The sequence below is a fragment of the Carlito syrichta genome, unplaced genomic scaffold (genome assembly GCF_000164805.1).
Source record: "Carlito syrichta isolate Samal-C Ts95f unplaced genomic scaffold, Tarsius_syrichta-2.0.1 Scaffold302357, whole genome shotgun sequence".
Classification (NCBI taxonomy): Eukaryota; Metazoa; Chordata; class Mammalia; order Primates; family Tarsiidae; genus Carlito; species Carlito syrichta.
Window position 1 is genome coordinate 144,811 of NW_007246453.1, and position 23,817 is coordinate 168,627.

A 23,817-nucleotide genomic window follows, 5' to 3' on the forward strand; every position below is an offset into this window, starting at 1 on the left:
AAACTTTTAAAAATCAAATGAAATTCCTTAAAAACCTGTATTTAAAGCAGTCTTATGTTGAACCCTTCGCAGTATAAAAAATCATTTGGTAAAGTAAGGGGACATTCCCATCTTACCTGCTTTGTGAAGTCTAGACTATCATATGTCAGATTTACATGAAGTAAAGTATATGTACTTTGGTGCTTTAATGAATGGATAATTTTCATGCATATTTTTCTCTTGAAATTTTCCATCTAATACTTGCTACATTTAGAGCTGGTGAGATTTTTAAAGTGTGAGATGAGATTGAATCGGAACAGCCCTATTCTAAGGATTTTAATTATTCGTTGAACTTCTTTATTAATTCATAAAATGATTGTCACCAGTTATTTTTCCTACTGGATAGGAAATGTAATAATTGGCACAGAGTACATTTTAAAATAAATTATTGCTTTCTTTGCCCTCTTGCCGTAGTGATTCTAGCTGCTGTTTTCTATCAGAAATCTTAACATGGAGACTACTTTAAAGCCAGTACTTAAGCAAAGCATAGAATAAAATTACCCTGAGGTCATTGTCCACTGACCAAATTAGTTTAACTAACCACAGGCATTGTAAGTACTATTCAAGATAGGAGAGTATAGTAATTCTTAGCTGGACTTGAACCTCCTGAAATTTTTTTTTTTTTGAGTTAGGATCTCATTCTGTTGCCCAGGCGGGAGTGCAGTGGCAGGATCCTGGCTCATCACAGCTTAGAACCCCTCGACTCAGGCAATCCTACCACCTCAGCCTCCTGAGTGGCTGGGATTACAGGCATGTACCACCATGCCTGGCTAATTTTTAAAATTTTTTCTGGACATTTTAAATCCTTAACATTGAGAAAAAGTGGTGGGAAAGTATATTCTTTACCTTGTAGTAGAAAGGTGACTGTTAATGTATTGTTAAAGTACATGGAATAAAATTATAATGCCCAAACAAAGATTTCAGCGACTGTCCTAAGATAACTTTTACATAATTATTAAATGATGAAGGCACTCAAAGCTTGTGCAGATTTGATTTTTTCATGTTTAAATTCAGAGAAGCTTTATTTTTGTGAAGCATTTTAAATAGAGTACTAAATAGTTGTAAATTGAAGTTTGATAATAGAATTAACTTTTAACAATAAACAGTCGTAGAAAGACTTCTGATACAGGTCTAAATAACCAAATCAACTCAGAAATTAATATAATTAGGTAAAAGGAGCTGTGGCAAGACTTGTGATATGTAGTTAACGCATTTCTGTATACCTGAGGTCCAAAAGTACTTCAGATAACTAGCCAGTGATAAAAAATCAAGTCTGTCCATCATTTCCTTCATCGTTTTGGTTATGCTTTTTGCCTGAATAAAATTGACGAACATACCATTATTGTTTCCATTGGTTCCACCTTAGAATTTTAAACGTTTTCCTGTTAGTAAATTCTTCCCATGTTTTTCATTCCCCTTAGAACATTTGCTCCAGTATGGGATGTGTTCAAAACATCTACAGAGAAATTAGCAAATTGTCACTTGGATCTTGTTAGAAAACTACAAGAATTAATAAAGGAAGTTCAGAAGTATGGAGAAGAACAAGTAAAATCTCATAAGAAGGTATTAATTTTTTCTTGTTGAAGAATTGATTGGTCAGATATTGAATGCTTTAGAGTTCAGTCATTTTGATGAATCATTTCATACCAGACTAAAGAAGAAGTTGCAGGAACTCTGGAAGCTGTCCAAACCATTCAGAGCATAACTCAGGCTCTCCAGAAATCCAAGGAAAATTACAACGCCAAGTGTGTGGAACAGGAGCGTTTGAAAAAGGAAGGAGCTACACAAAGAGAAATAGAAAAGGTAAGCATAATAAAAAATAACACCTTTGGTTTTAAAGCCATTTGATAGACAAATTGCATTTAATCTTCAGATTACACTAAAAAATACTCTCATTTTAAAGATGAAGACACTGTGTCTTGCATTGTTAGTGATCTACCTAAGTAATAGATTTGTAAAATCTGTTGTCTGTGGTAAATAGGTAAGCAAACACATGAAAACAATGAATTTTTGTGTGTGTCAGTGACATATTTGCAGGATATTTTTATAGTAAGATTATTGGTGAGATAGCTACTTGGTATAAGATTTAACAATGAGATAAACAGATTTTTGAAGCAAGATTTTGCTGTATTTAGAAAGGCATAGACATACTTGAAGATAAGTTTTAAATCTAAGTTGGGTGATTTATTGCTGACTTTGAGCATCATTGTGGTAAACCACAAGCTTTTCTTCCACTTGTTTTAACCGAAGGTAGGTTTTTTCCTCCTTTCAAAACAGTTTTAAACTAACCATTTACCTATTTGATGTGGTGTATCTCATTTAGGAATGAGCCATGGGGATTGATAATTTTGAAAGCTTTGTAAGGTATTTAAATTATTCAGGAAAACCAAGACTGGGCATGGTGGCTCACACCTGTGATTTCTGCACTTCAGGAGGCCAAGGTGAGAGGATTGCCTGAAGCCAGGACTTTGAGACCAGCCTTAGCAACATAGCTAGATCCTGTCTCTACAAAGTAACAAAATAAAACTTAGCTGGGCATCTGTGGCATGTGCCTGTATAGTTCTTGTTACTTGGGAGACTGAGGCAGGAGGATCACTCGAGCCCAGTAGTTTGAGGCTGCAGGAAGCTATGACTGTGTCACTTTACTCCAGCCTGGGTGACAGAGTGAGACCCTGTCTCTTTTCCCTCTCTCTTTCTCTCTCTGGGACTGGAACTACAGGTGCATATTACCATGCCTGGCACATTTTTAATATTTTTTTAGAGATGAGGGTATTGCGATGTTGTACAGACTGGGGTCAAACATTTGACCTTAAGCAATCTTCCCACTTCAGTCTCCTGAATAGAGTTGGAGTCTCACTCCGTCACCCAGACTGGAGGGCAGTGGCACGCTCATGGCCACCCCAGCGTCGACCTGCTGGGCTCTGGTGATCCTTCTACTTCAGCTTTCTTTTTTTTTTTTTTGAGTTGGAGTCTCACTCTGTCACCCAGACTGGAGTGCAGTGGCTGCTCCCCGCCACCACAGCCTCGATCTGCTGGGCTCTGGTGATCCTTCCACCTCAGCCTTCCAAGTAGCTGAAACTACAGGCACACGCTACCACGCCCATCTAATTTTTTTGATTTATTGTGGGGATGAGGTCTCGCCAAGTTGCCCAGACGAGTCTCGAACCCGTGGGCTCAGGCAGTTCAGTCACTTTGGCCTCCCAAAGCCCGGGATTACAGGCTGAGCCACTGAGCCTGGCCCACTCCGGCTTTCTAAGTAGCTGGACTACAGGTGTGCTAATTTTTTATTTTATTGTAGAGATGAAGTCTTGCCAAGTTGGCCCGGACTGTTCTCAAACCTGTGGACTTAGGCAGTCCACTAGCCTTGGACTCCCAAAGTGCTGGGATTACAGGCTGAGCCACCTAGCCTGGCCCTGGCCTAATTTTTTGTGGAGATGAGGTCTTGCCATCTTGCCAAGAAGGGTTTTGAACTCCTGGGTTTATGTGATTCTGTGCCCTTGGCCTTCCAAAGAGCTGGACTTAGGTCTGAGCCACTGCACCCAGCCACATTATAGGTACTTAAACAGAAACATTTCTGGTGGTATATTAGATAAACTTAATGATAATGCTAAGGAAATGAATAAAAGGTAGACTTATTTTATTATTAATAGGTTGTATATTAAAACCAGTCTTATTATCAGAAGAAATATAGCTATTGCTTTTTTTTTTGAGTTGCAGTCTCACTTTGTCGCCTAGGCTGGAATACAGTGGCATGTTCCTGGCCACCCTAATGTCAACCTGCTGGGCTCCAGGGATCCTTCCCCCTTCACCTTCCAAGTAGCCAGGATTGCAGGTGCAAACTACCACCCCCAGCTAATTTTTTTATTTTTTATTGTGGAGACGAGGTCTCACCATGTTGCCCAGGCTGTTCTCGAACCTGTGGGCTCAAGCGGTCCTCTTGCCTCGGCCTCCCAAAGTACTGGGATTACAGGTTTGAGCCACCACGCCTCACCAGCTATTGCTTTTAAAGCACGATTTTCTCTTTAAGAAAAGTGCTCCAACTTCCCTTTTAATAATGACTTCACAAAAACAGCCACTTTTTTTTTTAACTATGAGGACATTTGGTTTTTGTAATTCTATAGTAAGAATTTATAGTATTACTACAACGGAATATTATGTAGCCATAAAAAAGGACACACATGGACTTGGCAACAACTTGGATGGATTTAGAGTCTGTCATACTCAGTGACCTATCACAGAAACAAAGAACAGAGTACCATATGTTCTCACTCATAAGCAGACCAAGAACAATTATCATAATACTATAAGAAAGGGATTGACAGTAGTGGGAAACTGCCATGGGAGGGGAGGGATGATTGGCAGTTGAGGGAAACTGCCAGGGGAGGGAGGGGCACACCTCATCAACAAGAGTACCTGCATAGTGAACATTTGTATACCTAACCCTGGATTTTACCCCACATCTTTAAAATAAAAAATAAATAAAGAACTATAAAAAAAAGTGTATAGTATTACTTACTGTAAGAAAGGGATTGGCAGTAGTGGGAAACTGCCAGGGGAAGGAGGGGCATACCTCATCAACAAGGGTACCTGCAAAATGAACATTTGTATATCTAACCCTGGATTTTACCCCACATATTTAAAATAAAAAATTTTTTAAAAGAATTTGTAGTATTACTAAGTATATGCACTGTTTAGAAAGTTGTTTTGACTTAATAATGTAGTACTTTTGTGTAGCTGTTTCTTATGAGAGAAACAAATATATATATTTCTAATACAGTTACTTTTTTTTTTTTTTTAAGAGACAGGTCTCTCTGTCTAGGGACAGGGAAACACCTCTTATCAACAGGGTGCTTGAATGAAACATAATTGTATACCTAACCCTTAATTGTACCCCACAAAACCATAATAAAAAATATTAAAAAAAAAAAAAGAGACAGGTCTCATTGTCATCCAGGCTGAAGTGCAGTGGCACAATCATATCTCACTGAAGCCTCTAACTCCTAGATTTACACAATCTCCTGCCTAAGTAACTGGGACTATAGGTATACACTACCACACTCTGCTATTTATTATTATCATTATTATTATTATTCTTAATAGAGATGGGATCTTGCTATGTTGCCCAGGCTGATCTCAAGCTCCTGAGCTCAAGTGATTCTCCCACCTTGGCTTCTCAGAGTGTTGGGATTATAGACGTGAGCCACCATGCCCAGCCCTCCCAATACAGCTACATTCTAAAATTGCGTCTATATCCTTTTATATGATACCCTTAGTTTTCTTTAAATTTGTTTTTGTCATTCTTAAAGCACCTTGTAAATCAGCAAGTTTTTAAAAAATTTTAAATTCTTTATTAGTTAGTGCTTTATTTTTTTAGTTAGTGCTTCTTTTGTCATTTTTCCAAGATGCTTCTTAAAGTTGGTATGTAATTTCCGTAAGATTATGACTTTGACATATTGGTTTTACCTTTCTGGAGTGAGAGCTGATATAAAAATTGCAAATTAGAACTTAAAAAGGATATCTTCTCTTTTCCTTTATGCTTCCAAGTAAGAGAAATGAAATTTTATGGTTTCCTGGTATCAGAGGATATACTTCACCAGACTTACCTGTTTACAATTTTGAGTTGGATTCAACTCTTTTTATTTGTTTGTTTTTTTGAGTCAGAATTTCCCTCCATTGCCCAGGCTGGATTGCAGTGGCACACTCATGGCCATCGCAGCCTCAACCTGCTGGACTCAGGTGATCCTTCCACCTCAGCCTTCCAAGTAGCTGGAACCACAGCCACCTTGCCCGGCAAACTTTTTGATTTATTGTAGAGATGAGGTCTCCCCAAGTTGCTCAGGCTGGTCTCGAACTTGTGAGCTCAGGCAATCCTCTCACCTCCGCCTTCCAATGTTCTGGGATTACAGGCATGCGCCACCGCACCTGACTGGATCTAGCTCTTAACCTTCGAGATAATGATATTAATTTTATAATCTGAAGTAGTGAACAAATAAGTTTGTATGCTGAGTTGAATGACGATATCGAGATTTAAGGTGAGACTAACATGGGAAGAGAAAAAGTTGTGGAAATATGCTGGCATAATAATTTTAAATTAATATTTTTACCCCCTTTTGAATCAGTCAAGATTTGAGTAGCAAAACTAGTTGGAATTCTAGTAAAACTAGTTGAATGTAGTAAGAATAACTGATACTTCCTTCCATGTCTTAAAGGCCTGTAATGCATGATGAATCATGTTATGAAACAATTACTTTCTGTATATATTCTAAAAATACAAGTCTTTTGTAGGAAGTAATGCTCCTCTGGATAGCCATTTTTTATTTCTATTAGATTATAAATTTCATGTGAGTGCGAAACCATCATTGTATCGTCAGTAACACAACATATATGTTTACTTTTCCAAACATATATGCTGTGTTATTGACGATACAATGATGGTTTCTCACTCACATGAAATTTATAGCATGATTATTATAGCAAAATACTATTTTAATTTTTCCAGTTCATTAATATGATAAAAATTAGTTTGAGTTTATTTTAACTAAATGCTTTAGAATAGATTCTTACCTTCTTAGATAGATTTATTCAAATATTTTTCTGATTTACTCTTATATTATGAAGTGATAATCTACATGTAGTAGTAAATAAATGTTTTAATTCCTAGCCTATCACAAATGGTGTTCCTTGTTAGAAATCATAATGGGCTGGGCTTGGTGGCTCAGCCTGTAATCCCAGCACTTTGGGAGGCCAAGGTGAGTGGATTGCCTGAGCCCGGGATTCGAGACCCGCCTGGGCTCGAACCTCATCTCTACAATAAATCAAAAATTAGCCGGGTATGGTAGCACACGCCTGTAGTTCCAGCTCCTTGGAAGGCTGAGGCGGAAGGATCGCTGGAGCCCCGCAGATCGAGACTGCAGTCGCTGGGAGCGACCACTGCACTTCAGTCTGGGTGACAGAGTGAGACTCCAACTCAAAAAAAAAAAAAAAAAAAGAAATCATAATAAAGCAGGTACTATTTATTTTGTAAATTTAACTGTATGTCAGATCCTGTGCCAAGCAAGCATTTTGTATAATTACATTTGATCACCATCACAGCTTTAAAAAAATAGGTGATACCGTTCCCATTGTAGGAATGAGAGAACTATATAAAGTTTAGAGATTCAAATGGGTACTACAGTAGTCCCCCTGTATTTGTGATTTCACTTTCCTTGGTTCCAGTTACCTGCTACTGTACAGTATAGTAAGTATTCTGAGAGAAAGAGACCACATTCCCATAATTTTTGTTATAGAATATTATTATAATTATTCTGTTTTATTATCACTTGTTGTTTAGTCTCTTACTTTGCCTAATATATAAATTAAACTTAGGTATGTATGTGTAGGAAAAAACCTAGTATATTGCCTGGCGCTTGGTGCCATCTGGATCTTGGAATGTATCCCCTGCAGATAAGGGGGGCTACTGTAAATGGGGAAGCCAGGATTTGAATATAGTTTCTTCTGACTCCGAAATCAGTTTTGTTTACACTACCTGGTAAAATGGCATCCTATGTTATTTAAGAAGAAGGCAGGACAGCACATAACATTTATTCTTAATATAATGTATACTGCTATATTTTAGAGAGAGTACCAAGTTGCTTATTTAGAGAGTGGGTCTGTATGTTCCTCTTACCAATCTCAAGCCTCAGGGCAAACCCAATGTTCTGTTTCCAGTTTTCTCGTATTCCTGTCACAGCCAGTGACAAGCACGTGCTGGCACTGATGGGCTCTACACAAGTTCCCTCTTTTACAGCTTTACTTGGCCCCCAGTGGCTCTTAGCAGCACTTTTGTTCTTCTAGTCAGGACCTGTTCACCCTCCACAACTATGGCTTAAAGTGTTTTTCATTCATTCTTAAGCTCCCAGCCTTACGCTGCTGTTGCTTACTCATACTACATCATCTGTTACCATATCTAGAAAATGGAGAGCTTTCTATCTAGAAATCCTAGGACTTGTCTTTCTTTGATCTCCTTTAAACTCTTATTTCCTCCAGCCTCATCATCCCATCTTCTTATGTTCAGATTCATCCATCCTTTGAGAATAGGCCAGTTTCTTGATAGCCATGTGTTTTCCCCAACCTACAAGCTACACATAATCTTTTCCTTCCCTGAATTTCTATCTTCCCAAGAATTTATCTTGACTTCTGTGACTTTGTTACTTTCTGTTAATTTCTAACTGTTTATGTATAGGTTGTCCAGTAATTCTTGATATGTTATTGTTAATTTTTTATTGAATAAGTAACTTTTATAAAACTAGAATTGTAATACAATAACTTTTTTGAAGTCTTGAAAAAATAGGCAAAGATTAAAACCAAATTTCTGTATTTGTTTGAGTATCATGGAAACTGAGAAACACCAAGAAAAACCAGTCTTCTCAACTTCTGAACTAGGTTTATAGTCTTTAATCAGACATTACATGAAATATGTGTATGCTGTGTCGGAAAAAGACTTACAGGTGTGAAAAGGAGTGTCAAGTACGTTCTGATGGTTGTTGTGATATTTTTGTGCATTATCAGGAAATTTCTCACAGTATGTTAATGTATTCTTAGTGGCACTGTACCATTATGAGGTAGTTACGCAGTCTTACTCTGGGATATAGATGAGAGTATTATAACTTTTCAAAGATAGAAAGGAGATTTAGTGTTTAATTCCTGAGTTGTTATCTGATTGTAACTAAAAGAATGACTAAGGAGGGCTTCACAACAGGTATTAAACTTAGTTATGTCATATTGCACTCTTAAATAAATGTATTTTAATTTGTTATCCATATTAACTTATTTTAGGAAAGTAAGTCAATTCACAGTTAAAAATGTTTTTGTTTTATTACAGGCAGCTGTTAAATCTAAGAAAGCAACAGATACCTATAAACTCTATGTGGAAAAATATGCATTAGCAAAAGCTGATTTTGAACAGAAAATGACAGAAACAACTCAGGTTGGTAATTTAAATTGAAACTGGATGTTTGTATTTATGTAAATTGATTAAATAATACAATTTTCTGTCATACAATTTAGTGTTGGAAATTTTAAAATGCACAGTCTCAGTGTTTTAATGATGGTATTTAAAACATACACCTCTTGTTTTGGAGATTGAGGACCAAGATGCAATAATTATAATGTCATAGGAAATTACTCTGATAGCTTAGAAGAGGCTGTTTAAAGATAATTGGAGAAAATGAGGGCATCGGTAGATAATGAAGACAGTGCTAATTGTTTGCCTCGTGGATCTTAAAATTTACTTTTGATTAAAAAGAAAACTGGAAGTGGCTCAGTGCTGACACTACAGCAGTAAACAAAATAACCATAAAAACCCTGTTCTCATAGAACTTATAAATGAGGGAAGACAAAATGACAAAACAAATGACAAAGACAAAAATGTCTGCCCTCCATTAACTTGGGATAAATTACTTTTGATGTGGTGTTCTCAGAGCTTTAATTCAAGGCCTAGTTTAAAGTGGGTTCCTTTTATGAATCATACCTACTATTTCCACTCCTCCCCTTCTTGTCCTCTTTCTTGTTGTATATTCCTATTTAGCACCTGTCATCATCTCACATACCAGGAATCTCATTTCCTGTATCAGTCATATCACATTAGGTACGCTGAGGTGACCGAGGGCTCAGTGGCTTACAGTATCAACAGTTTATTTCTTTCTCATGGTCCATGTTTGTTGTGGGCTGGCTGCAGTGCTGATCTACATCGCCTTCACTGTGACACTGAGGTTGGTGGATGAACCTGTTTTCGGAACATCTTAGTCATCATGTGTGAGGGGCCAGAAACATAGTGAAGCACTTGGCTCTTCTACCTACATTTTTTATTGTCTGTCTTCTCCCACTAAAATGTAAGTTCTAGGAAAACAAGGATTGGTTTGCTTTGTTTATTGCTGTATGCTTCGCATTTAAGATAGTTCCCAGCTGATGGTAGGCACTCAGTTGATATGAATGAGGGACTTGTGAATCTGATTTTTTAGACTCTAGATCTTGAAGTGGTGAACAACTCATATCTTAGAAACCGGAGCCCAGGAGGTCAAAGCTGAGGTGGTCGGGAGTGACCACTGCGCTCCAGTCTGGGCAACAGAGTGAGACTCCAACTCAAAAAAAAAAAACATGTAGGCACGCATCCATCTTTATATACTTTAGGCTCTATGCTAGATACTGGGTGTACACAGTGTATATGCAAATAAGACAAATATCACCTTGCTCTAGGTGGAATTTACAGTATAGAGGAGGGAGGCAGACATTAAATACATGCTTAAATATAAAGTTATAAATTATTATACACGTTACAAAGGAAAAGAATAGGTTTCCATAATATAAAATAATAGAAGTGACCTCATTTGGATTAGGGAGTCAGAAAAGGCCTTTTTAAAGAAGTGACATTTAAAACTGGGACTTGGCCAGGTGATGGTTCACACCTGTAATCCCAGCATTTTGGGAGACTAAGGCAGGAGGATTGCTTGAGCCCAGGAGTTCAAGACCAACCTGGGCAACAAAGCAAGACGACAACGCTACACAAAAAAAAAAAAAATTTTTTTTAATTTTTAAAAAAGCAAAGCTCCGTGCCTTCCCCATAAACAAACAAACAAGCAAATAAAGTAAAACTAAGACTTGAAGAATGAATTAGAGATTAATAGGATAAGAGTATTCCAGGCTTTGGGGAATCACCTTTGAAGGCTCAGAGGTATAAAAGTTCTTATATTCTGGAAAGTTAAAAGTGCTTAACTGAATGCTTACTAAACCTGAGCGACAGAAAGTGGTGCTGAGAACTGAGGTTAAAGAGATAGGCAAGGACCAGGTTTTAGTAAGAATTTAGTTTTTTTCTGAGAGCATCTGGAAGCCACCTAAAGATTTTAGGCAAGAATGTGACATGATCTGATCTGCATATTAAAAGATAATTCTGGCAGTTTTGTGAAGAATTGATTATAGTACAGCAAAGAGAATCACGAGTCCAGTTTGGAAGGCAGAATGGTAGTCAGGTAAGATGAATGGGGCCATTGTGGTGGTATTGGAGAAGGAGAGAAAAGAATGCAACGGAGCTGACAGGGGTGGGTGGGGTGGGTTGAGGAATTCTGTGGGAGACCAAGATCACTTTCAGGTTTTAGCTTCAGTCTGTGTGGATAGAGACAAATGGGAAAGACTAGGAGAAGAACTGTTAGTTTGATGAGAAAGGAAGGAATCAGATGTTTAATTTTGAGCATGTTAATTTGGAGATACACCTATGAGATACCTAGGTGGAGACATCAGGTGGGCAGTTTTGGAAGAGTCAGGTCATCTGGGCTGGGCATAATGGCCAACAGTCCCTTATCCACAATTTTGAATCCCAACATCTCTGAAAACCGAAAGTTTTTTTTTTTTTCTGTGATTCATTTGGCAGCAAAACTTGACCTGAACTGATGTGAAGCTTTTTATAGTCTTTATTTATTCAACATGTTTTCCTTTAGAAACATTCATGTGTTTGATAAACAGATGCCACTGCAGATTCTGCTGGTTGTATTATGAAATCTATTGCATTTTTATAATACCATATATTTTTATTTTGAAAAAATTTGGAGTTCCAAAGCACAAATGGTCTGAAAGTTTTTGAATAAAGGATTATAAGCCTATGTAAAATAAATTTGTTGCCAGTACACAAAGCCATGCTGACTTTACTTCTGGTTAGAGTGTGGGGAAGGAAGGCTCGCAGGACTGAGCTCTGAAGACTCATTATTGAGATTTTGATAGAGGAAGAGATGCTGAGACCCAAGTAGAAGCCAAAGAAGGAAGAAAATTGGAAGTGTGAAGTCATGGCAGCTGTGAAAAGAAGATTCAAGAAGAAGGAAGGGTTTAGTTTTGTGAAATGTCCAGTGAGATAAAAGTTTCAATTTTTATGGCAACTGAACTCATTGTAGACTTCAGCAAGTGCTGTTTTGTCTTTGAAATCACTAGGAACACTCATTTAGAAGGCAATTATTGTTGAGTTGTTATTTTCACATTAAAATGATTAGTTTTGGTCAGTGAAATGTTTGCCTTTTAATTATTAAAATTGGAAAAAATAAAGATCAGAATTTGCTAGAATTAGGGCCTTTAGTTTTTGTTGATGTTACTTTATAAAAATGGATGTTCAGCACTTTTCTTTCCATCTCCTTATCTCTTTGCTTCCTCATTATGTTTTTTTTCAAAATGGCATTTTATTTTATTTTTTTTGAATCGAAGTTTCACTCTGTTGCCTAGACTGGAGGACATTGGCATACTCATGGCCACCACAACTTCTACCTCCTGGGTTCAGGTGATCCTTCTGCCTCAGCCTTCCAAGCAGCTGGAACCACAGGTGTGCGACACCTCGCCCTGCTACTTTTTAAATTTATTGTAGAAATAAGGTCTTACCAAGTTGCCCAGGCTGGTCTCGAACTCCTGGGTTCAGGAAATCCTCTCGCCTCCACCTCCCAAAGTGCTGGAATTACAGGCATGAGCCACCATGCCCAGCCCAAAATGACATTTTAAATTGTTTATCTTAGCATTTTCAAGATGGGAACATTCATTTATTTGAGCAGATATGTGACCATGCTGCTTTTAAATAAAGATGATAGCATACCTTACTAATGTGTGTGTATGTTATTTCTTAGGCTTTCTCTTTGTCTCTGTCATACACACACAACTGCAGAACAAATTAACTGTTGTTTCTTAATAGAGAGTAGACTTCACTTTGGGTTATTTAGAGCTCAAAAGAATCCTTTTATTTTTTTACTTTCCTTTTGTTCCAGACCAGCTAGGCTGATGTAATCACAGTGTGGAAGAACTTGACAGTATAGTGAGAGTCAAATTTGGGTGACAGGACCTGTATTTATTTATTGAGTCCCTATAGTGAAAGAGATAATAATTGATTTAGAGTATTTGTCATTTAAGTTTTTTCATTTGGGTTGAGAATAAGAATGATTGAGATTGACTTCTCTTTATGCTCATGCTTTTACTGTTATTATTTAAGGGGACCCCTGAAACAGAACATGGAGATTTTGTTTACAGCAGTGTGATGGTTAGTTTATGGAAATTTGGAGATTTACTAGACAACACTCTTAGATGAAGGATTTGTTAGACTACTTCTGTATACCTTTAGTGGCTAACTACACTGTATAATCACGTTTCACTTAATGATAAACTTTGAGAAGTGTGTCTTGAGGTGATTTTGTCAAGGTGTGAACATCATAAGAGTGTACTGACAAACCTAGATGGTGTGGCCTGCTATTGTTCCTGGGCTGCAGCCTGTGCAGCATGTTGCTGTACTCGGTACGGTAGGCATTTGTCACACAATGGTAAATGGCTGTGTATCTAAACATAGGAAAGATTCAGGAAAAACACGGCATGAAAGATGAAAAATGGCACACCTGAATGGAGCTTGTAAGGCTGAAAGTTGCTGTGGGTGAGTCGGTGAATGAGTGGCGAGTGACGTGAAGCCCTAGAGCACTGCTGTGTACGACTGTCGGCTTCATGAATACTGTGTACATGGACCACACTAAATTATTAAAAACTTCTTTCTTCAGCAATAAATTAACCTTAGTTTCCTGTAATTTTTTCGCTTTATAAATTGAAAATTTTTTAACTTTTTGACTCGTGTGCTGATTCTCTCCTTAAATGCAGACACATTGTATGACTGTACAAAAATATTTTCTTTCTTATAAGTTTTTATTCTAAAAAGCTTTTTTCTATTCTTAAATTTTTAAATTAAAAAAAAATTTTAAGCCTTTTTGATAAAAACAAGGGCACAAGCATACATTAGCCCAGGCCTACACAGGGTTAGTGCCATTGATGTAACTGTCTACTACTTCACATCTTGTCCCACTGGAAGGTCTTCAGGGACAAACATACAAGGAACTGCCATCTCCTGTGATAACAAGAATTAGTCCTATTTCTTTTGGGATAACTCCTGAAGGGCCTCCCTGAGACTGTTTTACAGTTCACTTAAAAAAAAATAAGTAGAAGGAATACACTCTAAAATAACAATTAAAAATACAGTAAATACATAAACCAGTAATGTAGACACATTATCATTATCAAGTGTTATGTGCTATACACAATTTTATGTGCTGTTTTATAGAACTGGCATTACAATTGGTTTGTTTACACTAGAATCCACACAAACGTCAGTTTCATTTGTGTTGATAATGTTATGGTGGCTATGATGTCACTAAACAATAGGACTTTTCAACTTCTTCATTATAGTCTTATGGGACCGCTGTTATATATGGGATCACTCCTTGACCAAATTGTCATTATGTGGCATGTTACTGTACTTTAAAAAATTAATGTAACAATACAGATGAACACAGTGAATTTGAAATGCAAGGAGGAAAAAGCCTGTCTAATATGTAAGAAAGTTTATTTATTTATACTCAAAGACTTGAGACTATACTCATTTCCCATTGCTGAATTATTGAGTTTAGTAGTCACTAATTTTGAGGAACTGTGAGAGCAGCAGTGTGCCCTCCCCCCACCAAGAAAAAAACCCACAATTTCAAAATTGCATCTGAATCTTGCTTTGAGTTTCTGTGTAGATTCATGTTTTAAGATATTTCTAATAATTAAAGGTCTGCCTTATTCAGTGTAGCTGATTCAAAAGGGAATGAAGATTTAAGTTTCCTTGGAGTTAGGGATCATCCATATGAAATTAATGGCTACCTGTCTTTGATAAAAATATCTTATTCACTAAAATGCTGAAATTTAAGCTGAGAACCATTTGTTATGATATGAATTTAGGATAGAATCGTCCTCCTATTTCTCAGTTCATCAGAGTATTTTAGGATCTTGCAGTATTGGTACTGTATTTTCAATGACTTGATCAAAATTAATTAATGACAAGCATTCTGTTTTAACTATTCCTTATTAATAAAATTGATTTAAGTTATTGGACTGCTATTGAATTATTGCCAGAACTTTTATTTCACCATTATGGATTTTTTTTTAGAAGTTCATACCACTTACACAAATGTAGATACCATTTGGTTTAGTAATTTCTGGTCACATGGCTTAGTGCTGAATAAACTTGGACATTAAATATGGAAAGGGAATTTAATTTGATTAACTATATGAAAACAAAGGATTTATGTTTATTCATTAGAACTGATTTAATTTGGCAAAAAATAGGTAATTAGGTTTATGTAGTAGAAAATGACAAATGTGTTTTCTTTGAAAATGGATAGCACAGCATTTCCAAAACCTGTTTTGAGGAATATTATTGTTCTGTGAGATATTAATAGATGTTCAGGGAAGAAGAAAAACAAAAGGGGTGTAAGGTCAAAGAAATTTAGAAAATGCTAGGTTAAGCAAAGTGAGGCAAGTGTCATTGTTTAAGTATTTCTTAGAACTTTCGATGTATTTGTTGTGAAGCCAAAGCTAGCAGGGGTTTTCTCTCTGAGGAATAAATACTAGAGTAACCTGGAATTTTTTTCCAAATAACAGTCTCACCTCTTTTCACCCACTTCCCCCAGGCAGTCCTGAAGGATCTGTGTGTTTTGCAGTTTGAACACGTTCCCCAGCTGACCATCCCCATCTTTGGTTGAGAACTGCTGAGACAGAGTATATAGTCTTTCCCAGATTTCTTTGATCATAGACTATCTCTTTAGGAAATTGTATTTTCATATTTGAAGGATTAGAAGAATATTTTGAAAATCTGTGGGCTAGAGTATAAAGTCCTCAGAAATAAACTGTAGTTTTTTGCTTTGCTAATGAATTGTTTTTCAGTTGTTGTTTTTTTTTGTAGTATAGATACAAACGACTTTTTAAAACATTTTATTTCAGTAGCTTTGGATGGTACAAATAGTGTCTTTCAGTTTTTGAAATCCTTCTCCCTTGGCTTTTGTAACACTGTTCCCTTCTGGGTCTCTCTAATTTTCTGATCATGCTTATATATTTTAATGTGTAGTATCTTCAAACTCTGAAAAAGTTTGCATTTGCCTAAGAATTAGAATAACAAAAAGTTAATTATTCTCATTCCTGTATTTCAGTTTATTAGACTCATTTGTCTAGAAGCATTGTTAAATATGTGACATTGATAACTTGCTAAATTTGATGATCTACACTGAGATTATTTCTAAAAGCTTTTTTGATTCCAGAATGTATGTACCTATGTGTATTATAAATATGTACCTTTTTATATTTGCTATTCAGAAATTCCAGGATATTGAAGAAACTCACCTCATTCACATAAAGGAAATTATAGGATCCTTGTCAAATGCTATAAAGGAAATTCATTTGCAGATAGGTCAGGTAAGTTTTTTTATTTTATGCTGAACTGATTTATGAACATTTTATGTTTATGACTATTTAAAAATTTTTTTTTACTATCTAAAACTTATAAGTATAATACTGAATTATTCTAGATAAAGAGTATGTATTTATATGTATTAGCTATAAAATAAACTGGATATTTAATTGCTTGGCCATCAAGGATGATAATTCAGTTAATTAAAAAAATTAACTATTACTAAGTCTTCTTTATAATTCTGAAGTTACCAATTTTTGAATTTTTTTCAAGTTTTACTATTTTTAGATTTAGAGCAGCAGCTTCAGTAAGTTATAGAACTTTTACTTAGAAATACTCCAAAAATATAAGAGGTTGAAGAATGACAATTTGGGTGCAGTAAAATATAGAGAAAGATGAAATCTGTTATACTTTATTATTAAAAATCCCAAACTATTTTTGTTGTCCTTATAAATTTTTTTCTTTTTGTAAGAATTTTGTCTCTGAAATATTCAGAGATAGGAACAGAAAACTGCTTTGCCTTTTTTTTTTTTTTTTTTGAGTTGGAGTCCATCACCCAGGCTGGAGTGCAGTAGCACACTCATGGCCACCGCAGCCTTGACCTGCTGGGTTCAGGCAATCTTTCCGCCTCACCCCTTCAAGTAGCTGGAACTATAGGTGCATGCTACCACACTCCGCTAATTTTTTTGATTTATTGTAGAGATGAGATTTCGCCAAACCCTCAGGCTCAGGCAATCCTCCCACCCAGCCTCCCAGAGTACTGGGATTACAGGCTTGAGCCACTGCACCCGGCCTGTTTTGACTTCTAAGGCCATGAGACCATACATTAAGGAGTTGTTGTAAGTAGTGGTTGGGCCCCACAGGTCTAGTTACATTGTCACTTAGGTAATGGAAGTTCTCAGAGGCCCTTCAGTTAAAATACTTACTTTGATGTAATGAATTTTAATTGCCTTGTAGAAGTTTTATCTGAAATGCAGTAAGTATATTTGTGGAAAAGAAATAATTATCTCTGTTCCATTTTAATAGGTCCATGAAGAATTTATAAATAATATGACTAACACTACAGTTCAAAGTTTGATACAAAAATTTGCCGAGTCAAAAGGCACTGGGAAGGAAAGACCTGGTAAGATGACATATTCTGCAAGGAAGCACTTTCAGATTTCTGGTCTAGTAACAGATATGTTTGCCTTTAAATTCATGTGTATAGGAGACAATTTTAACTTTATATCACATGTCTGAACTAAGTAATATTTCCAGACTGTAAAATGGTGCAAATCTAAAAATGGGGCCTGTCTAAGAATCTGTGTAAAATCTCAGATATTGTTTTCTTTGTGTCTGATGATATGTTTAATTAAGACTTTTGTTTTGGCATTTAGTGGTTACCACAGTAATTTAGTATTACTTAAAATGGTTATTATTAACATTTACTAGGTTAATCCATTACAGTTTGTTTAGATTTTTCAAAGTAGTTACCTCTAGAAGGCCATTTTAATAAAAGAAAGATTGAGAGAAAATATTGAACTCTCAGAGCCTTGAGACCAACATAGAACCTTCCTTAACATTTAATAACTTCCTTCTTTTCCCATTCACATATACATTCATCAAATATATATTGACTATATATATTTAATTGAGTGCTAACAATATACCCAGACACAGTTCTAACATTTGGGGATACACCAATGAACAAATAGATATAGGCATCCTAATTAGTATTTTTATGAAAAAAAAATGATTGCAGGAGTCTTTTTTTTTTTTTTTTTTTTTTGAGTTGGAATCTCACTCTGTTGCCTAGACTGGAGTACAGTGGCACAGTCACGGCTACTGCTGCCTCGACCTTAGGTTTGGCAATCCTTCTCCCTCTGCCTTCTAAGTAGCTGGAACTACAGGCACACGCCCCACCACGCCTGGCTAATTTTCTGATTTATTGTAGAGATGAGTTCTCATCAAGTTGCCCAGGCTGGTCTCAAACCCTGGGCCCAGGCAATCCTCTTGTCAGCCTCCCAAAGTGCTGGGATTGCAGGTGTAAGCGATTATGCCTGGCACAATTCTACTTTTAATAGGGATGTTATGATGCATTGAATGTGATAAGTAGCCCATTCCCTTCCTCTGCAGCCTGCTTACAGTCTTCCAGATTTCTTGAATCTATTTATCAGTCACTATACTATGTTCTTCCAAGATATTTGTTTCACTCCACAAGTAAAAATAATTCAGTCCAGTAAAGAAGTTAAAATATGGTATGGAATTCAGGAAAATGGATAAATGACTTATGGAGAAGTCTAGAAGCCATTTTTTCTTCAGTGCAATTCACAGAACTAAGGCTTGCAACCTGCCTCATCTTTCGTTTCTTCTTTGTCTTCCCAAATTTCATTAATTTTTAGATCTTGTTGATTCAGTTCTGTTCACATTTTTCCCTCAGACCTTCTCATGATTCCTCTATCTGCTTGAAGCTTTCTCATACTGGCATAGTAGAGATTTCTTTTTCAATCCATTTTACGTGTTATATCACAAACATCTTTGACTGAATAGGAATTTATATTTGCGCTACTCATAAATCTTTGAATTTTCATTGTAGACGGAATGGAAGTTAGACTCTACTCTTGGATTCAAAGCCTAATTTAAGGATCTGGTGCTGACCAGCCTTTCGTCGTAACCTCTTTTACTTTTATTCCAGTACCGTCACTGTGGCCATCCTGAACTGCTTACCATTTCCCATACATGCCCCTTTTTTTCTTAGTTGTCCTCATGTTGTTACTCTGAAAATGTTGTATTCCACTCTTTTTCTGGCTCGCATTTTCCTATTTATATGTTGATTGAATGTATTACTTTCTCCATCGAAAGTGCTAGAGAACTTTATATGTATTTGTTTTGTGCATTGTTGCTATCTATCTTTACAGTTTAATAGTTTTGCACTTCCATTTGATTCATGTTTATTTTTTCTATTTGTAAACATTATTATTATTTATTGTTTTCTATTTGTAAACATATTTTTTTCTATTTGTCAACATTTTTGTTGAATGATTGAACAAGTGGGCATATAATGGTGGGATTAGGTTGTTAAGAAGGTTGGAATGGATGGATTTGCAGCTAGAAAATTTAAGTGAATACTAAGTAATTACAGGTAATGTTTAGTGAGCACGTGCTGTGTGCCATATACTTTGCCAGCCACTTTACAGGCACACTTTGGTCTTCTGCAACTGTTACTCCCATTGTGCAGATGAGGAAAATGTTGATACGTTAAGTGATCTGACTAAGCTAGTACCTGGAAGAGCTGTGATTTATTGCCAGGATTCTTTTATTGCAAGGTCCATGCTTTGAAAAAAATTAGAACAGAACTAAGTATAGGAATGTAAAGAGAATGAGGATGTTGAGATAAATACATACAGACTAGCATGAACCCCTAAACTCCTTACAAATTATAATTCAATTATAAATAAAGACCAGTTGAGAGGGTAAAAAAAATACTTGAGGAGCTAATAGAATTTTTATACAGACTATTTAGAAGAGCTGATAGAACAAAAGCAAAAACCAATTGGCTGGTTAAAACAGAAGTATGAGTAAGATTTGTGGGTCGTATCAGTGTTTGTAATCTACTTGTGACATTGTTCTGTAGTTGTACAAAATGTTCTCATCGTGGGAAACCAGGCAAGAGCACATAAGGGATCTCCCTGTATTATTATTTTTTAACAACTGTCTATGAATCTACAATTAACTCAGTTAAAACTTCAATTAGAAAAATCACTTTGAAACTAGGAGACTTGAGCTGAAATGTGAACTAAACTGATGAAGTATACCTCTTTTCCCTTAGTAACAAATGATCCAGAGTATATTTAAGCAAAAAGAAAGAATACAGCAAATCTGCTTGAAGTAGTTCAGGATTTTTCTTAAAGTTTTAAGCCAGAGAATAATTGGAACATTAAAATATGTTTTGATGGATCCAATTTTTATTATTTATTTATTTTTGAGTTGGGGTCTCACTCTGTCACCCAGGCTAGAGTGTGCTGGCACAATCATGGCTCTCCGCAACCATAACTTCCTGGGCTCAGGAGATCCTTTCACCTCTGCCTCCTGTTTAACTGAGACTACAGGTACATGCCGCTACGCCTGGCTAATTTATTTCATTTTATTTATTTTTTAGAGACGAGGTCTCCCTATGCCACCTAGATTAGTCTTGAACTCCTGGTCTCAAGCAGCCCTCCAGCCTTGGCCTCCTAAAAGTGACGAGATCACAGGCATGACCCATTGTGTCCAGCCACCAATTTTTATTTATGTTATTTATTACTATTTTTTAGTCGGGGTCTCACTCTGTCGCCCAGGCTGGAATACGTGGTATGACTATGGCTTACAGCAGTCTGGACCTCCTGGGCTCAGGAGATCCTTCTGCCTCAGCCTCTCAAGCATGCTATCACACCTGGTTAACTTTTTGATTTATTGTAGAGAATGGAGTCTTGCTGTGTTGTCTAGGCTGGTCTCAAACTCCTGGACTCAAGCAGTTCTCCCACGTCGGCCTCCCAAAGTGGTGGGGTTACAGGCATGAGTTACCACGCCCGACCCAATTTTTATTTTGATTGGTATATTTTAGTGATTTTAGTGGCATTTTATCTGTTCTCTGATGCACCTTTTCCCGTTCTACTTTGACCTCCTGGGCTCTTTTATTGCTTCTTTGCTTATATACCAGTGTCGTTTCCTAAGACACTGATCAGCCAAGGGCCGACAAGTATGTGCCATGTATGTTGCCTTATTCATGGCAGATATCATTACTAGATCATTGCATTTTTTTCCCCGGAGGAGACCTCAGAATCTCTCTCATCTCGGTACTGCAAGCAGCCACTACCAAGATTGAGCATCGGCACTCATATTGAAACCTGTCATCTCTAGCTTAATTCAGTAGGGATTTTTTGTTTGCAAACACCAGAAAGCCAGTAAAAATAAAGTGAAAGCAAAATTCCATGGATTGCCTTTTCTTTTTTAACCTGGAAAGTTAGAATGGATTCAAGGACCAAATGCATGTCATCAGGAGTCTGTTTCATTTTTTTCTCTTATTTTTGCTCCCCTCCGCTTGGCTTCCGTTTCTGAAGTTCCTACTGTAGACTTCCTCCCCGTTGCTGGGAAGGAAGGCATCAACAGTCCCAAGCTTGTATCAGTTCAGTTTGAGACCCTAGTCCAAAAGCTTCCTTTTTCATAGTGTCAGCATATTAATCTCTTTTAGGTTCTGCTTTTGTCACGTGCTTGTCTTTGAATAAATCCGTTTGTTCAGGGTAGTGATATTATAATTGGTCAACATAGATCACATCCCCAGTTCATGGGGGAGCAGGATTTGTATCCTGAAAGGGATTTGGAAATATCTTTCAAACAGAAAAAAATTACTGCGCTAGTACATTGTAGAATCAGTGTACAAAGTACAAAGATACCAATCCCAGAAATACAAATTTTTAGAACTGGGGTAGTATGTATATGTTTTTTGTATATGTACTTCAGGTGTAAAACTTAATGCTGTTATTAATATTTCAATAATCAGGAACATCAGTTTAGGAGGTAAGGATTTACTTTATAATTAGAAAAAACTAGAGCGGAAAAGTTACGTAATTCAGTTTGTCTTATAGTCATGGAATTTATTGCTCAAGGAGACTTTAAAAATAATCTAGCCCAACCCCATTTATTTAATATACAGAAATTTGTTGGTACTTATCAGTTAAATGCCACTGATTTTCTTTAACATAGACTTGCGAGTCAATTAAAGTTTTGTCAGTTCTCAGGAATTTTGCTGATTCAATATAAGGGGAGTGCGGAATCCTTGTTCCTTATGACGTCCTGCCTGCCTCCTCACTCATTCTCTGAAAAACTCAACAAATATTCACAGTTATTTTATAAATTCCCTCCTGGTGATTAGATATTTAAAATAACTCTATATCGGAAATTCCATTTAGGCTCACTACCTGATTCCTTTTAAATTCTGGAACTTTAGATCATGTTTATTTTCTTGTCTGTGGTACAGTGTAGTAGTTTGTGGTCTGTTCTTTCCTGGCAGTGAGCCCTTTAAGCCTCATTGACTTTATCTATGGAGTGGGGATAATAATAGTACCTGCCTCATGGGGGCTGTTGAGGTTTACATGAGATAGTGTAATACTTACTAGGTATTTAATATTATTTTCAAAAATAATATGTTATAGATAAATAGGTAGCTACTAATATAGTTTCTTTATAAATTTAATTTTATTGACCTCAAGATACGCTAAGACATGTAGAAAATACCTGTAACTAGAGGGTAGGAGACAAGAGGAGGGAGGGCAAGAGCGGCGATGATATGGGCTTTCCTAGAGTCACTAAACCCAGAGTTAGGTGTCTATCTCGGGACCCAAAAAACAGTCCTAGAACTGACTTTTTTATTTAAAAGGGTTGGTATGGACTGGAGGGGATAAATATTGCATCTCTGGGTTGAGTTGCTGTGGGTGACTAGCTACAGCGCCTTCATATATATTTGCTCATTTTAGGGGCACCTGAGCAAATGCATCTAGAGGCCCGTTACAATAACAAAAATTGTGCGTTCTTCAGAAAAATAACATACACAAAATTAGGCATGTGATTATATGGAATATATGGTCTTACAGCCTTTTGTTTTATGAGATATATTCTCACCTTCAGTTGTTGCTATCGGTTTGTTAACATTTTATTTCTCCTGTTTTATAAGGGCCCCCTCTGGTGGATGAATCCCTTTCTAAACTAGTTTTGGTTCTGTGGGTTACAGATGTTAAAAAGAAAACAAGAAGGCCAGGTGCAGTGGCTCAAGCCTGTCATCCCAGCACTCTGGGAGGCCAAGGCGAGAGGATTGCCTAAACTCAGGGGTTCGAGACCAGCCTGGGCAACTTGGTGAGACTTCGTCTGTACCATAAATCAGAAAATAAGCCAGGCGTGGTGACTTGTGCCTGTAGTTCCAGCTACTTGGAAGGCTGAGGCAGAAAGATCGCTTGCATCCAACAGGCTGAGGCTGCGGTGGCCATGAGCGTGCCACTGCACTCCAGCCTGGGCAACAGAGTAAGACACTGACTCAGGAAATAAAAAAAGAAAGAAAAAAAGAGACCCAGTTTTTAAAAAACGTATATTCATAAAAGTTAACCTATTTCTCTGGTGCTGAAAAGTGACACTAATTATTTTTAGTCTGTTATCTTTTAGAAGATACAATCTTTCATTTTATGTTTTCATTTCTCCTATATAAGTCACATTTTTTGAAAGCATTAAAAATTTTCCCACTACTCACTGAGATTAGACTACTTATATGTAGTGACAGTTTTTGTCATTGCTTTTTAGGTGTAATACTGCCGGGTTCCTCTGGGATTTTTCACTGTAAATGGATGCTTTGAATATCAAAGCACCTGTGGTTTGAAAGGGTCATGAATAAACAGGTGTTTTCTAATTCTGGACATCTTTTTATATTCTAGAAACATTATCCCTGTAATCCTCACCATTCTTATGAATTTCAGTTGATAAAAGAGATTAAAATCTATATTCTAATGTTTCCTATT

At 36.6% G+C, this 23,817-nt stretch overlaps 1 protein-coding gene across 2 annotated transcripts in view; it reads left to right on the forward strand.

The window, feature by feature from the left end:
* FCHO2 (FCH domain only 2) overlaps window positions 1-23,817 on the forward strand; it is a 102,736-nt gene that overhangs the window by 8,022 nt on the left and 70,897 nt on the right. Inside the window, exons 3-7 of one of the 2 annotated variants that reach the window (XM_008056438.2) lie at window positions 1,461-1,602; window positions 1,690-1,842; window positions 8,900-9,004; window positions 16,204-16,302; window positions 17,324-17,420. In XM_008056438.2, coding sequence (XP_008054629.1) covers window positions 1,461-1,602; window positions 1,690-1,842; window positions 8,900-9,004; window positions 16,204-16,302; window positions 17,324-17,420 — 596 coding nt within the window. The remainder of the gene's footprint in view (window positions 1-1,460; window positions 1,603-1,689; window positions 1,843-8,899; window positions 9,005-16,203; window positions 16,303-17,323; window positions 17,421-23,817) is intronic. The other variant, XM_021711551.1, reaches the window with a different exon arrangement.